Here is an 18,408-nt window from a genome sequence, read left to right as displayed (position 1 = left end):
TCAACTGTTCATAGGAGACTGTGTGAATCAGGCCTTCATGGTCGAAATGCTGCAAAGAAACCACTACTAAAGGACACCAATAAGAAGAAAAGACTTGCTTGGGCCAAGAAACACGAGCAATGGACATTAGACTGGTGGAAATCTGTCCTTTGGTCTGATGAGTCCAAATTTGAGATTTTTGGTTCCAACCGCCGTGTCTTTGTGAGATGCAGAGTAGGTGAACGGAGGATCTCCGCATGTGTGGTTCCCACCGTGAAGCATGGAGGAGGAGGTGTGACACTGTCAGTGATTTATTTAGAATTCAAGGCACACTTAACCAGCATGGCTACCATAGCATTCTGCGGCGATACGCCATCCCATCTGGTTTGCGCATAGCGGGACTATAATTTGTTTTTCAACAGGACAATGACCCAACACACCTCCAGGCTGTGGAAGGGCTATTTTACCAAGAAGGAGAGTGATGGCGTGCTGCATCAGATGACCTGTCCTCCACAATCACCCGACCTCAACCCAATTGAGATGGTTTGGGATGAGTTGGACCGCAGAGTGAAGGAAAAGCAACCAACAAGTGCTCAGGCATATGTGGGAACTCCTTCAAGACTGTTGGAAAAGCATTCCAGGTGAAGCTGGTTGAGAGAATGCCAAGAGTGTGCAAAGCTGTCATCAAGGCAAAGGGTGGCTATTTGAAGAATCTAAAATATAAAACATATTTTGATTTGTTTAACACTTTTTTGGTTACTACATGATTCCATATGTGTTATTTCATAGTTTTCATGTCTTCACTATTATTCTACAATGTAGAAAATAGTAAAAATAAAGAAAAACCCTTGAATTAGTAGGTGTGTCCAAACCTTTGGCTGGTACTATATATATATATATATATATATATATATATATATATATATATATATATATATATATATATATATATATATATACACACACACAGTATATAGTGACACAAGGAATAAATACACAGTGAATAACAATAATGGGTAAAAATAACATGGCTATATACAGGAAGTACCAGGTAATAACATGGCTATATACAGGGAGTACCAGGTAATAACATGGCTATATACAGGGAGTACCAGTATCGAGTCGATGTGCAGGGGTACGAGATAATTGAGGTAGCTATGCACATATAGGTAGGGGTAAAGTGATGTAGGGGTAAAGTGACTAGACAACAGGATAGATAATAGCTGTAGCAGCAGCGTATGTTGTGAGTGAGAAAGTGTGGCGTCAGTATGCATGTGTGCACATGTTATGTGTGTGTGGGCGTATGCAGTGTGTGTGTGTGTGTGTGTATATGTGTGTGTTGGGTTGTCAGTGTAAGTATGTGTGTGAGTGTGTGAGTCCAGTGTGTTTGCAGAGAGTCAGTGCAAGAGAGTTAAAAAAGGGTAAATGCAGGTAGTCCGGGTAACCATTTGATTAGCTATTTAGTAGTCTTGTTTAGCAGTCATAGCTTGGGGTTAGAAGTTGTTCAGGGTCCTGTTGGTTCCAGACTTGGTGCACTTGGTACCGCTTGTCGTGCGGTAGCAGAGAGAACACTCTATGGCAATTTTTTGGGCCTTCCTCTGACACCACCTGGTATAGGGAGCTCGGCCCCAGTGATGTACTGGGTGGTACGCACAACCCTTTGTAGCAACTTGCGGTCAGATGCCTTGCAGTTTCCGTACCAAGCGGTAATGCAGCCAGCCAGTCAAGATGCTCTCAATGGTGCAGCTGTAGAACATGTTGAGGATCTGAGGGACCATGCCAAATATTTTCAGCCTCCTGCCCTCTTCACAACTGTGTGGATGTGTGTGGACCATGTTAATTCTTTAGTGATGTGGACACCGAGGAACTTGAAGCTCTCGACCCGCTCCATTACAGCCCCATCGATGTGGATGGGGGCCTGCTCGCCCCTCCGTTTCCTGTAGTCCATGATCAGCTCCTTTGTCTTGCTGACATTGACAGAGAGGTTGTTGTCCTGGCACCACACTGCCAGGTCTCTGACCTCCTCCCTATAGGCTGCCTCATCGTTGTCGGTGATCAGTCATGTCGTCAGCAAACTTGATGATGGGGGCGGCCCGTCAGGAAGTCCAGGATCCAGTTGCAGAGGGACGTTTTCATTTGTTCAGTGTTCAGGTGTTGAATGCTGAACAGCATTCCTAATATCAGTGACAGGCTGATTGTCAAAGCTACATTGTTTTTGATGTGACCAGTTAGCACGTACACAACCATGCTCTCTATCAATTCAATTCAATTTAAGAGCTTTATTGCTCTCTCTCTCTCTCTCTCTCTCTCTCTCTCTCTCTCTCTCTCTCTCTCTCTCTCTCTCTCTCTCTCGTCCTCTCTCTCTCTCTCTCTCTCTCTCTCTCTCTCTCTCTCTCTCTCTCTCTCTCTCTCTCCCTATCTCTCTCTCTCTCTCTCGCTATCTCCCTCTCGCTATCTCCCTCTCTCTCTCTCTCTCTCTCTCTCTCTCTCTCTCTCTCTCTCTCTCTTTCTCTCCTCTCGCTTGCTCTCTCTCTCTCTCCTCTCTCTCTCTCTCTCTCTCTCTCTCTCTCTCTCTCTCACTCTCTCTCTCTCACTCTCTCTACCCTTTAGCTCAGTGTGGATGTTGCCTGTAATCCATGGCTTCTGGTTGGGGTGTGTACGTACAGTCACTGTGGGGATGACGTCATCGATGCACTTATTGATGAAGCCAGTGACTGATGTGGTGTACTCCTCAATGCCATCGGAAGAATCCCGGAACATATTCCAGTCTGTGCTAGAAAAACAGTCCTGTAGCTTAGCATCTGCTTCATCTGACCACTTTTTTATTGACCGAGTCACTGGTGCTTCCTGCTTTAGTTTTTGCTTGTAAGCAGGAATCAGGAGGATAGAATTATGGTCAGATTTTCCAAATGGAAGGTGAGGGAGAGCTTGTGGAGTAAAGGTGGTCTAAAGTTGTTTTCCCTCTGGTTGCACATTTAACATGCTGGTAGAAATGAGGTAAAACGGATTTAAGTTTCCCTGCATTAATGTCCCCGGCCACTAGGAGCGCTGCCTCTGGATGAGCGTTTTCCTGTTTGCTTATGGCCGTATACAGTTCATTGAGTGCAGTCTTAGTGCCAGCATCGGTTTGTGGTGGTAAATAGACAGCTACGAAGAATATATATGAAAACTCTCTTGGTAGATAGTGTGGTCTACAGCTTATCATGAGATACTGTACCTCAGGCGAGCAAAACCTCGAGACTTCCTTAGATATCGTGCACCAGCTGTTTTTTACAAATATACATAGACCGCCACCCCTTGTTTTACCAGAGGCTGCTGTTCTATCCTGCTGATACAGTGGGCACTAAGTCATAACATTATATGTATGATTAAATTATTTATTCAGTGGCTTCTATTACAGTGAGAATTAAGTGGGTGCGTCACAATAATCTCTCCTTTCTCCTGAAGTGAGCACTCACTACACCCCTAATGGATTGGTAGAGGCACTACACCCCTAATGGATTGGTAGAGGCACAACATTTGGACGGAGACATGGCTCCGAGAGCAACCCCATTGTACATTGGGACTGGAGCCTGGGCCATCACTTCCTGATCAGGCTCCTCCAGTACTTCCTGATCAGGCTTCTCCAGTACTTCCTGATCAGGCTCCTCCAGTACTTCCTGATCAGGCTCCTCCAGTACTTCCTGATCAGGCTTCTCCAGTACTTCCTGATCAGGCTCCTCCAGTACTTCCTGATCAGGCTAACTCCAGTACTTCCTGATCAGGCTCCTCCAGTACTTCCTGATCAGGCTCCTCCAGTACTTCCTGATCAGGCTAACTCCAGTACTTCCTGATCAGGCTCCTCCAGTACTTCCTGATCAGGCTAACTCCAGTACTTCCTGATCAGGCTCCTCCAGTACTTCCTGATCAGGCTAACTCCAGTACTTCCTGATCAGGCTCCTCCAGTACTTCCTGATCAGGCTCCTCCAGTACTGGGAGTCCACTTTATATTCACACACAGCCAGGGAGGGCACCTGGTGGGATATACAGTATGTAGACCTGGACCTCTGGACACAGAAGGAAACACATGCTGTGGTCACAGTGAGGATATCGAGGGAAGTGCTGAGCTTTGAGTATGTGGTTGTTCACTGCCTGTCATCACTAACAGCACCTAGTATTACTTCTACTGCAGCTGTGAAACACATCGGCTTATGCCAGGTAACAGACGCAGAAATATAATTGCTGTACTTCCTAGCCACCTGTCCACCCATTATGGCCTTATTGTCTTGAATGGGGACCCCCGTTCTAGTCATTCTATTTCTATGGTATCAGACCCAGTTGTGGGATTAGGCCTACATGTTGGTGTAACATACACTGCCATAGACTGGCAATGTCCCTTTATAGGTACTCCAATTAGGACCCCAAAACATTGAGAGGTGAGAGGTGACATATATACCCCAAAATGCTAACCTCCCTTGTTATTGTAATAGTGAGCGGTTAGCATTTATTTTTTGTTGGGCGGGGGGTGGGGGTATGATATTTGTGAGTCTGTAACTTTCTCTCTCATCATTATTCACGATTCTGTCACGACTGCCTCCAAAGCTGCTTCCTCTCCTTGTTCGGGCAGGCTTCAGCGTTCGTCGTCACCGGCCTTCTAGCCACTGCCGCTCCTCATCTCATCATTCCATTTGTTTTGTCTTGTTTATTACACACACCTGGTTCATATCCCCTCATCAGTACCTGTATAAGTGTTCCCTCTGCCCCCCTGTCTTTGTGTGTGATTAGTTATTGTGGAGGTGACTCTAGCTCGGTGGAGCTACTTTGTATTTTGTATCGCCGGGATATTCACCCGTGTGCCTTGTTTTACGCATTGCTTCGTACCGCTGTGTTCCGGAATAAACCATTTATTCTGTGATTTACCCTCCTGCGCCTGACTCCGTCCAAAATCACCAGCTACAGAGTCATTCAGGATTATCCGTAATCATGGTAGCATCCACATTAATGTAGACATTTTTTAGAAGTAATTTAGAAACATATTCTATTCCTATTTACAATAAAAGTTACTCCAAAATGACACAATACATAATTTACCATTCATTTCTATTGGGCACAAAATAATCTGAAACACAACCAAAACAAACAGCAAATACATCCAACAAGTTTGTAGAGTCACAAGCTTGATGTAGACATTGTGTGCTATGAATATGGGACCAAATACTTAACTTTTTACTACTTTAATACACATATTAGTGAATTTGTCCCAATATTTTTGGTCCCCTAAAATGGGGGGACTATGTACAAAAAGTGCTATAATTTCTAAATGGTTCACCCAATATGGATAAAAAATACCCTCAAATTAAAGCTGACAGTCTGCACTTTAACCTCATAGTCATTGCATCATTTCAAATCCAAAGTGCTGAAGTACAGAGACAAAACAACAACAAATGTGTCACTGTCCCAATACCTTTGGAGCTCACTGTAGATCCACAAAGGGACATTTCCTTCAAGAGTACAGAGTGCAGAGTGAGTAGTCGAAAGGTCAAAGGTGAAAAGGTCAACGGTCAGAGAGTGGATGAGTGTGACCGTGCCTGACCTGGCCATCATTTGTCTCAGGTAGAATGGGAGAACTATTGTCAGAGAGAAGAAGAATACAGGGAAATGAAGACTTCTTAACTTTATTGAAACGTCATGACAACTCTTTATGACATCACATTCCAAACACATAACAGAAGTTGAGGCTAATATACCCTGTACATAATGTAATGTATTAAAGAGATTCTCCGGTACATTTGTATACTTTTTAACCAGTAGTTCTGAATGTAGTGCTCACGAGCCAAAAGTTGTCCCCGAAGATTGCATACAATGTTGTGTGCACCACATCATTTCTCTCTCTCTCTCTCTCTCTCTCTCTCTCTCTCTCTCTCTCTCTCTCTCTCTCTCTCTCTCTCTCTCTCTCTCTCTCTCTCTCTCTCTGCTGTGGGTGCATGATGTGCCTCTTGCTATAATTTTTGTTGTCATCACAACACATGGTCTTATAAATTATAAAAACTAAATCCCAGGGATGAAACGATACCAGCAGAAGTACAGTATATTGCATGAATCAACCTTAAGTGGTGATATCATCCTATGTCAACACACCACCCTTGTGAAGGCACTAAGGCCAAAACACGTCAGTTTCTAACAATAATACAACTTTTATCCAGAAAAATGTCAATTTGTCTTCGAAGAGTGTGTGAATACCTCTCACAGAAAACACTTCCCCAGGCCATGCCAAAGTGGGAGTGCTGATCTAGAATGGGTTCTCCCCTCTCTTATTCAGAGGGGAGAAGACAGGTTAAAGAATGATTTTTAAGCCTTGAGACAATTTGAGACATGGATTGTGTTATGTGTGCCATTCAGAAGGTGAATCGGCAAGACAAAAGATTTAAGTGCCTTTGAACGGGGTATGGTAGTAGGTGCCAGGCGCACCAGTTTGTGTCAAGAACTGCAATGCTGCTGGGTTTTTCAAGCTCAGCAGTTTCCCATGTGTATCAAGAATGGTCCACAACCCAAAGGACATCCAGCCAACTTGACACAACTGTGGGAAGCATTGTAGTCAACATGGGCCAGCATCCCTGTGGAACGCTTTCGACACCTTGTAGAGTCCATGCCCCAACAAATTGAGTATGTTCTGAGGGCAAAGGGGGGGGGGGGGGGTGCAACTCAATATTAGGAAGGTGTTCCTAATGTTTTGTACACTCAGTATATGTACTTAATATGTTTGACTATTCTGTTAACCACAGCAGCAGACATACTGTAGCAGTCCAACCCTGTAATCAAGGGTCCTCTGCCTAAAAACTGTCCACATTTTGTTGGCAGTGTCCGTTTTCATTGAATATCCACAGTACACATACATATAGGAGGAATCTAAACCACAATGGAAATAACCCTTATGGTTTTATTGTGTTTTATCCTCAATAATATTGTGTGTCTCTGGCTGGAGCAGACTTATATTTTTAATGATCACATAATACAACCAACCAACCAATCAATCATCAGTACACACTGTATGTATCAGGTTTCAAACATGACCCAACTGTTACACTAAAATATTGCACATTCTGAAGAGCAATATACTATAGACCAATATACTATAGAGCAATATACTATAGACCAATATATTATAGACCAATATACTATAGACCAATATACTATAGAGGAATATACTATAGAGCAATATACTATAGACAAATATACTATAGACCAATATACTATAGACCAATATACTATAGACCAATATACTATAGAGGAATATACTATAGAGGAATATACTATAGACCAATATACTATACAGCAATATACTATAGAGGAATATACTATAGACCAATATACTATAGAGGAATATACTATAGAGGAATATACTATAGAGCAATATACTATAGACAAATATACTATAGAGGAATATACTATACAGCAATATACTATAGACCAATATACTATAGACAAATATACTATAGACAAATATACTATAGAGGAATATACTATAGAGGAATATACTATAGAGCAATATACTATAGACAAATATACTATAGAGGAATATACTATAGAGCAATATACTATACAGCAATATACTATAGACCAATATACTATAGAACAATATACTATAGAGGAATAAACTGTGAGATTGTGAGCCAAACTGGGTATTAAAATTAGACGGGACACAGTCGATGACGTTTGGGATGGCAGTTGTGCTCTAGGCTAATACACGCACACACACACGCACACGCACACACACACACACACGCACGCACGCACACACACACACACACACGGCAACCCGCAAGGTCCGAGCAAGGGCCCCTCCCCAAACCAAATGAATTGCTTTCTTTTAGGAAAAAAACAAAACAAAAACCATGGGACAGAGAAAAAAAATCAGTTTTATAGTTAATCTTGTGCTATTTTACATATTTTGCCATGAGGCTGAGAGAAAAGGTTGCTGTTTTAAAGCTAATTTCCTGTGATTCTAAACATTTTATTTCATGGCTTATGAAATCTTCATACGCTATCTGGGGGGCCCGATCTCCTGAGGGACCCCAACCCAAAAAGCTTGGGGGGCCCCTGCCTTGCGGGGGCTGCGGTGGGGTGTACTATGCCAGTGACACACTCACTCAGAGGGCACTATTGGAGGGTAAAGACGTTGAGTGTGCGTGCAGACACCCCGTGATGCCAGTCTCTCAGCTTGGTGTATTTCGGTCCGATCACCTGGGTGTTCATCTTTTTCACTCTGCCACCCACCCGGAAGAGGAGTGAGAGGAGAGAGGAGAGAGGAGAGAGGAGAAGGGAGAGAGGAGAGAGGAGAGAGGAGAGAGGAGAGAGGAGAGAGGAGAGAGGAGAGAGGAGAGAGGAGAGAGGAGAGAGGGAGAGAGGAGAGAGGAGCGAGGGAGAGAGGAGAGAGGGAGAGAGGAGTGAGGAGTGAGGAGTGAGGAATAGAGGAGAGAGGAGAGAGGAGAGAGGAGAGAGGGAGAGGGGAGAGAGGGAGAGAGGAGAGAGGGATAGAGGAGTGAGGAGAGAGGGAGTGAGGAGTGAGGAGAGAGGAGAGGGGAGAGAGGAGAGAGGAGAGAGGAGAGAGGAGAGAGGAGAGAGGAGAGAGGAGAGAGGAGTGAGGAAAGAGGGAGAGAGGAGAGAGGAAAGAGGGAGAGAGGAGATAGGAAAGAGGGAGAGAGGAGAGAGGAAAGAGAGAGAGGGCAGATCGGAAAGAGGGAGAGAGGAGAGAGGAAAGAGGGAGAGAGGAGAGAGGAAAGAGGGAGAGAGGAGATAGGAAAGAGGGAGAGAGGAGTGAGGAAAGAGGGAGAGAGGAGATAGGAAAGAGGGAGAGAGGAGATAGGAAAGAGGGAGAGAGGAGTGAGGAAAGAGGGAGAGAGGAGTGAGGAAAGAGGGAGAGAGGAGAGAGGAAAGAGGGAGAGAGGAGAGAGGAAAGAGGGAGAGAGGAGTGAGGAAAGAGGGAGAGAGGAGAGAGGAAAGAGGGAGAGAGGAGTGAGGAAAGAGGGAGAGAGGAGAGAGGAAAGAGGGAGAGGGGAGATAGGAAAGAGGGAGAGAGGAGTGAGGAAAGAGGGAGAGAGGAGATAGGAAAGAGGGAGAGAGGAGAGAGGAAAGAGGGAGAGAGGAGAGAGGAAAGAGGGAGAGAGGAGAGAGGAAAGAGGGAGAGAGGAGAGAGGAAAGAGTGAGAGAGGAGATAGGAAAGAGGGATAGAGGAGAGAGGAAAGAGGGAGAGAGGAGAGAGGAAAGAGGGAGAGAGGAGAGAGGAAAGAGGGAGAGAGGAGAGAGGAAAGAGGGATAGAGGAGTGAGGAAAGAGGGAGAGAGGAGATAGGAAAGAGGGAGAGAGGAGATAGGAAAGAGGGAGAGAGGAAAGAGGGAGAGAGGAGTGAGGAAAGAGGGAGAGAGGAGAGAGGAAAGAGGGAGAGAGGAGATAGGAAAGAGGGAGAGAGGAGAGAGGAAAGAGAGAGAGGGCAGATCGGAAAGAGGGAGAGAGGAGAAAGGAAAGAGGGAGAGAGGAGAGAGGAAAGAGGGAGAGAGGAGAGAGGAAAGAGGGAGAGAGGAGATAGGAAAGAGGGAGAGAGGAGATAGGAAAGAGGGAGAGAGGAGAGAGGAAAGAGGGAGAGATGAGAGTGGAAAGAGGGAGAGAGGAGAGAGGAAAGAGGGAGAGAGGAGAGAGGAAAGAGGGAGAGAGGAGAGAGGAAAGAGGGAGAGAGGAGAGAGGAAAGAGGGAGAGAGGAGATAGGAAAGAGGGAGAGAGGAGAGAGGAAAGAGAGAGAGGGCAGATCGGAAAGAGGGAGAGAGGAGAGAGGAAAGAGGGAGAGAGGAGAGAGGAAAGAGGGAGAGAGGAGATAGGAAAGAGGGAGAGAGGAGATAGGAAAGAGGGAGAGAGGAGAGAGGAAAGAGGGAGAGAGGAGAGTGGAAAGAGGGAGAGAGGAGAGAGGAAAGAGGGAGAGAGGAGTGAGGAAAGTCAAGAAGAAGAGGAAGAGAAAAGAAAAGGAGAATATAATAAAAGTATATATCAAAATATAGTAAAAGTATATATCAAAATATAAACTGTCTCAAGTTGTAGAAGCCATTATGACACTTTATGATGCGCTAAAGACACTGTTATGGATACGTCATGAACATCACTTCAAGTGTTACCGAAAAGCTGAATAAAGGACAAATGGATGAGAATGGAATGAGTTGCTGGTCACAACAATCCATGAAGCATGATCACATCACACAAGGCTGAGCATTCCAAATAGACCTATAGGCCCTGGTCAAAAGCAGTGCACTATATAGGAAATAGGATGCCATTTGGGACGGAATCAAGAAGACATGCTCATCCCCAGTCATGAAGATGCTTCTATAAGGAAAGACAATGGCCATTATTTAATTGAACACATTAATGATCACAGCATGACCACGGCATGACCACAGCAAGATCAAGCACTGCCATAACCACATGAATACCAAGACAAAACTGCAATGCGACCGCAAATCATGACCACAGCACTATAATCACCAAAACGGTCATGTTCACAAGAAAACCATGACCACAGAAAGCAACACACACACAGTCACAAACACACACACACACACACACACACACACACACACACACACACACAGAGGTAGTATGTCGAACAAACTGTAGTAAATATTGTTACATTTGGAATACACATATTATTTTGGATGACCTCATCTATAACTCTGTCCTCTCAAGGGAAAACCAGATCCACTACAGCTAATCCACACTACAGGGTGAAGTTTCCCTTAGGTACAGATCTAGGATCAGCTTTCCCTCACCAATCCTAACCTTAACCATTAGTGGTGAAAATGCAAAACTGACCCAAAATGTGCGTCTTGTTGTGGGTTGATGCCAGCCACTAGGCCCACATTCACTACTACTATGCTAAGCACAGGCCCAGAGTCAGACCTCTCAGATTGAAGCAGGTTACTGTAACGCCGGCTACGCCAGGCTTATCTCAAGTGGCTTCCTCCCTCTAATTTGGCGGTCAACTAAACATGCAGGAGTTACTGTAACAGGATCAGGGCGTTTGGGATAGTGTGTGTGGTGTGTGTGTGTGTGTGTGTGTTTAGATATCCACACGATGCATGCACCATGTGACTACCGAATGCCCCATGTGATTATTGATTTCCCCATGTGACTACCAAATACCCCATGTGACTACTGAACACACATTGTGAATACCGAATACACATTGTGACTACCGAATGCCCCATGTGACTACTGAATGCCCCATGTGCCTACTGAATGCCCCATGTGACTACTGAATGCCACATGTGACTACCGAATGGCCCATGTGACTACTGAATGCCCCATGTGACTACTGAATGCCCCATGTGACTACCAAATGCCCCATGTGACTACTGAATGCCCCATGTGACTACCGAATGCCCCATGTGCCTACTGAATGCCCCATGTGACTACTGAATGCCACATGTGACTACCGAATGCCCCATGTGACTACTGAATGCCCCATGTGACTACTGAATGCCCCATGTGACTACCGAATGCCCCATGTGACTACTGAATGCCCCATGTGACTACTGAATGCCCCATGTGACTACTGAATGCCCCATGTGACTACCGAATGCCCCATGTGACTACCGAATGCCCCATGTGACTACCGAATGCCCCATGTGACTACTGAATGCCCCATGTGACTACTGAATGCCCCATGTGACTACTGAATGCCCCATGTTACTGTTGAATGTCCCATGTGACTACTGAATACCCCATGTGACTACCGGGTTCCCCATGTGACTACCGGGTTCCCCATGTGACTACTGGGTTCCCCATGTGACTACTGAATGCCCCATGTGACTACTGAATGCCCCATGTGACTACTGAATGCCCCATGTGACTACCAAATGCCCCATGTGACTACTGAATGCCCCATGTGACTACCGAATGCCCCATGTGACTACTGAATGCCCCATGTGACTACTGAAAGCCCCATGTGACTACTGAATGCCCCATGTGACTACCGAATGCCCCATGTGACTACTGAATACCCCATGCGACTACCAGGTTCCCCATGTGACTACCGGGTTCCCCATGTGACTACTGGGTTCCCCATGTGACTACTGAATGCCCCATGTGACTACTGAATACCCCATGTGACTACCGGGTTCCCCATGTGACTACTGAATGCCCCATGTGACTACCGGGTTCCCCATGTGACTACTGAATGCCCCATGTGACTACCGGGTTCCCCATGTGACTACTGAATGCCCCATGTGACTACCGGGTTCCCCATGTGACTACTGAATGCCCCATGTGACTATTCGATTCCACACGCAACCCCATCATCCAGATAGTAACCGTAACAACAGCAGCAGTAACAGCACAGCCATGCGAATGAAGACCAACCAAGAGAGAACGATCGCCAAGCACTTACCTTGTCTTATTCTCTGCATCGTTCTCCTGGGCTTGCTCTGCATAGGAGAGAAGAACATAACACAGCATCACTCCACTCATCAGCACTTTTTAAATATATTGACATGTACAGAACCATATAAATATAATTACTAGAAGAGGCATCTTCATTCAAGTCAATGAGGTCATAATGGGTGGACCATTGAACAGGAAGTACAGCAGGAAGTGTCCCCATTAACAAAAAAGTAGTGCAGGAAGTACATTTTTCTAATTGTGTTCAAAAGTAAACTAAACTGCTGTTACACAAATGTGAATGAAAGGCCCCTTCTAGTAATTATATTTATATGATTAGAACACTACTTCTTAGGTATAACCTAATAAAGTAAGCTACTGCATTATCACAAATGACCATCAATGACACAAGAAAGAGAATGATGGTTGGTATTCTGGTGTAATTCCATCATTCATTTGATAGGCCTGTATACAGGTAAAATATGTATCATCAATGGCACACTATTTGTACTAGTGCACTACTTTTGAACAGGACTGATAGGGCTCAGGGCAAAAGTAGATTACTATATAGGGAATAGGGTGCCATTTGGGATGCAGACAATGTGTTCATGTACAGGTAAAGTGTTCATTAAGGCCTGTATACAGGTAAAGTGTTAATTAAGGCTGGTATACAGGTAAAGTGTTCATTAAGGCCTGTATACAGGTAAAGTGTTCATTGAGGCCTGCGTGATGTACAGATCAAGTGTTCAGTAAGGCCTGTGTAGTGTTCAGGTAAAGTGTTCATTGATCTACAGGAGTATGTGTAAGAGAGTGTAGAGGGTTGAGCAGCTGTGTTGGTGGTGGTGGTGTTGGTGTTGATGGTGTTGGTGGTGGTGTTGGTGGTGGTGTTGGTAGTGTTGGTGGTGGTGTTGGTGGTGGTGTTGGTGGTGGTGTTGGTAGTGTTGGTGGTGGTGTTGGTGGTGGTGTTGGTGTGGTGGTGTTGGTGGTGATGTTGTTGGTGGTGTTGGTGGTGGTGTTCGTGGTGGTGGTGGTGGTGGTGGTGTTGTTGGTGGTGGTGTTGGTGGTGTTGGTGGTGGTGGTGGTGTTGTTGGTGGTGGTGTTGGTGGTGTTGGTGGTGGTGTTGGTGGGGGGGGGTGGTGTTGGTGGTGGTGTTGGTGGTGGTGGTGTGGTGTTGGTGGTGGTGGTGGTGAGGTTGGTGGTGGTGCTGTTGGTGGTGGTGTTGGTGGTGGTGGTGTGGTGTTGGTGGTGGTGTTGTTGTTGGTGGTGGTGTTGTTGTTGGTGGTGTTGGTGTTGGTGGTGTTGGTCTTGGTGGTGGTGTTGGTGGTGGTGTTGGTGTTGTTGGTGGTGGTGTTGGTGGTGGGGGTGGTGGTGTTGGTAGTGGTGGTGTGGTGTTGGCGGTGGTGTTGGTGGTGTTGGTGGTGGGGGTGGTGGTGTTGGTGTTGTTGTTGGTGGTGGTGTTGTTGTTGTTGGTGGTGTTAGTGGTGGTGGTGTTGGTCTTGGTGGTGGTGGTGTTGGTGGTGGTGTTGTTGGTGGTGTTAGGTACTCACGGTGTTCGGTGCCGGTGATCTGGGCCAGGATTCGGAAGGAGCGGGACTGGGTGGTGCCGCTACGGGGACGCCAGTCCTCTGTGTCCTCCATCAGGCGCTTCTTGCTGGCGTCTCCATGGGAAGGCACGTGGTAGAACTCAATGTCTGTCTCCAGAATGGGCTTCCTAGGAACCCTGCATGTGACACAACAGAGCAGAGCAGGAGACATCACTACTGTTTCTCTTTCCTTCGAGAGGAGAGGAGAGGAGAGGAGAGGAGAGGAGAGGAGAGGAGAGGAGAGGAGAGGAGAGGAGAGGAGAGGAGAGGAGAGGAGAGGAGAGGAGAGGAGAGGAGAGGAGAGGAGAGGAGAGGAGAGGAGAGGAGAGGAGGACTTTATTGTTCCCAAATTGGGAAATAGTTTTATCACACATCATCAATGATTACATGGACAATACAAGGACCAATAACGCCAACACATTTTACCACTCCTTGTACCTTTTAGGTGGAGTTGTCCTTAGAGACAGGATATATGAAATAGAAAAGGACCAAAAAGTGAAGGAATATGAAAAAAGTCTGATATAAAAAAAAGTAATTGTGTTGTGTGAAGGAGTACTTACTTCAGAATGCTGTGTGGTCCACTAGTGGGATGAAAAAGAGGGAAAAGTGAACAAGCAGAGTATTAAAGTTACGAGGAGAATGAAACGCAGGTAAACAAGGAGGGTCAAGACAGTAAAGTACATATAAAGGAGTACTACACTCAAAAACTATTTTTTAGTATTGTTTTCATTAGTCCACCGTTAATACAATCTCCAAAAAATGATGAATGTGAGAAGTCAAGGTTTCAAAATAGAGCATTTTCAGTACAAAGCAAAAACTGTTATGAGGATTCAAAACGCATCATTTAATACAAAATGTGAACAGGAACGCTGCGTGATGACCATCAAGCATGGCTTTGAGAAAGTGGTGTACGTCATTGTCACTAGAATTCATTTGTTTGGTATAGTATGGAATGGCCACATGCTAACATATCTATCTATTCATATATCTGAAGCATACATAAAGTAAACTGGATCTTCCAGTGTGAATGAGAGAAACAAACAGACTAAACTCTAGAGCCTCTGTGAGAATATATTTATATACTGTGTGGTTTGTGTTTGCTTATCTAAAGTGCAGGGCAAGGGGAGGATTTAAAACTATTCATTTGTCCACCACAAGGTGGTGCCACTTGCTTTCTCTTATCATTCAAGCTACCAGGGCTCATATTCGCAACGTGTTTCAGAGTGTTTCAGAGTAGGACTGCTGATCTGGGATCAGGTCCCCCCCATGTCCATGTAATCGTTTTCATTATGATCTAAAAGGCAAAACTGATCCCAGATCAGCACTCTTACTCTGAGACATTTTGAATACAGGCCCTGACTTATTTATTGGCCATACATTTAAAAAAAAGATTTTAAAAAAAAAGAAATACATTGTAGAATAATAGTGAAGACATCAAAACTATAAAATAACACATATGGAATCATGTAGTAAGCTAAAAAGTGTTAAACAAATCAAAATATATTTTATATTTGAGATTCTTCAAATAGCCACCCTTTGCCTTGATGACAGCTTTGCACACTCTTGGCATTCTCTCAACCAGCTTCATGAGGTAGTCACCTGGAATGCATTTCAATTAACAGGTGTGCCTTCTTAAAAGTTAATTTTTGGAATTTCTTTCCTTCTTAATGCATTTGAGCCAATCAGTTGTGTTGTGACAAGGTAGGGGGGGGTATACAGAAGACAGCCCTATTTGGTAAAAGACCAAGTCCATATAATGGCAAGAACAGCTGATTTGTTTAACACTTTTTTTGGTTACTACATGATTCCATATGTGTTATTTCATAGTTTTCATGTCTTCACGATTATTCTACAATGTAAAAAATTGTGAAAATAAAGAAAAACCTTTGAATGAGTAGGTGTGTCCAAACTTTTGACTGGTACTGTATGCTCAGTGCATCTCAGCATAAATCCAATAATGTCAGTAGAATGAGGTAAGAATAGGCTGCTTGTGGATTTATGGAAAATAGAAAGGCTAGTCTGTTGTGAAATGTAGAGTTTCTCTGCCTATGGTTAGTGTTACTGTGTGTTGAAGGGCACAGGAATGATGGATGATGCAGGGAGTTGACAAGTCAAATGCTAATAAGCTGTCAATAAATCAAGACCTCTCTGTCTCCACACACACACGCACACACACAAATGCAAAAACACACGTAATCACACACACAACCACACGTACGCACACACACAAACACGAACATGCACACACACACACACACACACACACACACACACACAAACACACACACGCACACAAACACAAAAACACATTCGCACACACATACAAACATACGCATGCACACACACACACAGGCACACACACAGACAAAGACATAGTTCAAATGAACTGCTGCATGTGTGTACGCAAGTCTTTGAAAGGATTTATTTATTAACAGGTTTTGACAAATGCCTGTCAACACCTCCTATCTGGGTGGGTGGTGGTCTGCCTGTGTCGACGCTGATGCTTGAGCCTGTATTTCTATGTGTCAGTGTGTCAGTGTGTCAGTGTGTCAGTGTGTCAGTGTGTCAGTGTGTCAGTGTGTGTCCATATGTTTGTGTGCACACATGCTGTATGTGTTTTGGTGTGTGTTCTTGTGCATGTGGTTGTGTGTGTGTGTGTGTGTGTGTGTGTGTGTGTGTGTGTGTGTGTGTGTGTGTGTGTGTGTGTGTGTGTGTGTGTGTGTGTGTGTGTGTGTGTGTGTGTTTGTGTGTGTGTGTGTGTGTGTGTGTGTGTGGTTGTGTGTGTGTGTGTGTGTGTGTGTGTGTGTGTGTGTGTGTGTGTGTGTGTGTGTGTGTGTGTGTGTGTGTGTGTGTGTGTGTGTGTGTGTGTGTGTGTGTGTTTGTGTGTGTGTGTGTGTGTTGCATAGCGTTATCTATTAGCTTGCGAGGACATGTGCACTGCTCCATGAAGTAACAGGCAAACTTCCATAGAATGGCACACTATGTGAGCAGGCAGTACATTTACACAGGTTAACTTGTTAATTTCCCTGTAGTATAATGGTTGGTATATTACCTATTAGTACACAAACTCCACACTCCATCCTGGTTAGGTAGGTAGTAGTATATGTGTATGCCATCACACTTATTATGTAAACTCCTACAAACCAATCGTATTACACGAGCACACTTGCATGCTTTACACACTAACTTTGTCACTGGATTTCCTGGCTGTAGAGTGAAGAAAGGGAGAGAGCACATGGTTGATATTCTCATATGGAAAAAAATAGTATTAGACCTACCCAGATAGACAGTATTGGACCAGTGACAAATCAACGACCCCTCTGAAATGAAAGGCACACATCCACATGCACTGACAGCACACACATGCAGGTATTTCACCTGAATCACTCCCAGGTGAAATTTCCCTTAGTAACAGATGTAGGATCAGCTTCCCCTCCCCTAATCCTAACCTTTAGGGGAGAAAATGCAACCACTTGACTACAGAAGAATCGATCCAGTCAGGAGAAGATGTCCAGTGGCCAATTTAAAGGGATACTTCAGGATTTTGGCCATGAGGCCCTTTATCTACTCCCCCAAAGGCAGATGAACTAGTGGATACCGTTTGTATGTCTATGTCCAGTATGAAGGAAGTTAGAGGTAGTTTCGCAAGCCAATGCTAACTAGCGTTAGAGCAATGACTGAAAGTCCATGGGTATCTGCCAACAAAATAATCAATGGGTTTTTGTCATTAATTTAAAATCACAAAAATATATGTACCAATCGCATATTGCCCCTTTAAAGTGTAATTCTAACTTGAACCCTGAATCTAAACTCGAACTTGATCAAAGTGTCTCTGAATCATTTTATCAAATTGAGCTGCATTTCCATTTCTGTTTGGAAATGAGGCATTCCCAGGAAAAGCACTTTGTATGGATTACACAGGCAAGCCGATAATTGAAAGCTCTGATCAAAGTCCGATAATCCGGCCCGTCTAATATGTTGAGGATGTTTCCCAATCATGGGGAGTGAACCTCTGCTCTACTTCACTATGTTACACAGTCTGTCGGACAACAACACAGTCTAACACAGCCGGACAACAATACAGTCCAACACAGTCGGACAACAACACAGTCCAACACAGTCGGACAACAACACAGTCTAACACAGTCGGACAACAACACAGTCTAACACAGTCGGACAACAATACAGTCCAACACAGTCGGACAACAACACAGTCCAACACAGTCGGACAACAACACAGTCTAACACAGTCGGACAACAACACAGTCCAACACAGTCGGACAACAATACAGTCTACCACTGTCGGACAACAGCACAGTCCAACACAGTCGGACAACAGCACAGTCCAACACAGTCGGACAACAACACAGTCTAACACAGTCGGACAACAATACAGTCCAACACAGTCGGACAACAGCACAGTCCAACACAGTCGGACAACAATACAGTCC

At 44.7% G+C, this 18,408-nt stretch overlaps 1 protein-coding gene across 2 annotated transcripts in view; it reads right to left on the bottom strand.

The window, feature by feature from the left end:
- The window catches only part of pdlim5a (PDZ and LIM domain 5a), a 121,274-nt gene that overhangs the window by 28,603 nt on the left and 74,263 nt on the right, over positions 1-18,408 (bottom strand). Inside the window, exons 6-8 of one of the 2 annotated variants that reach the window (XM_084176645.1) lie at positions 14,518-14,538; positions 13,922-14,094; positions 12,385-12,421 (exon numbers count right to left, since the gene is read on the bottom strand). In XM_084176645.1, coding sequence (XP_084032771.1) covers positions 12,385-12,421; positions 13,922-14,094; positions 14,518-14,538 — 231 coding nt within the window. The remainder of the gene's footprint in view (positions 1-12,384; positions 12,422-13,921; positions 14,095-14,517; positions 14,539-18,408) is intronic. The other variant, XM_084176646.1, reaches the window with a different exon arrangement.

The sequence above is a fragment of the Coregonus lavaretus genome (genome assembly GCF_964263955.1).
Source record: "Coregonus lavaretus genome assembly, chromosome: 14".
Taxonomy (NCBI): domain Eukaryota; kingdom Metazoa; phylum Chordata; class Actinopteri; order Salmoniformes; family Salmonidae; genus Coregonus; species Coregonus lavaretus.
The sequence above is the reverse complement of the archived record's forward strand: the minus strand, read 5'-3'. Positions and strand labels throughout refer to the sequence as shown.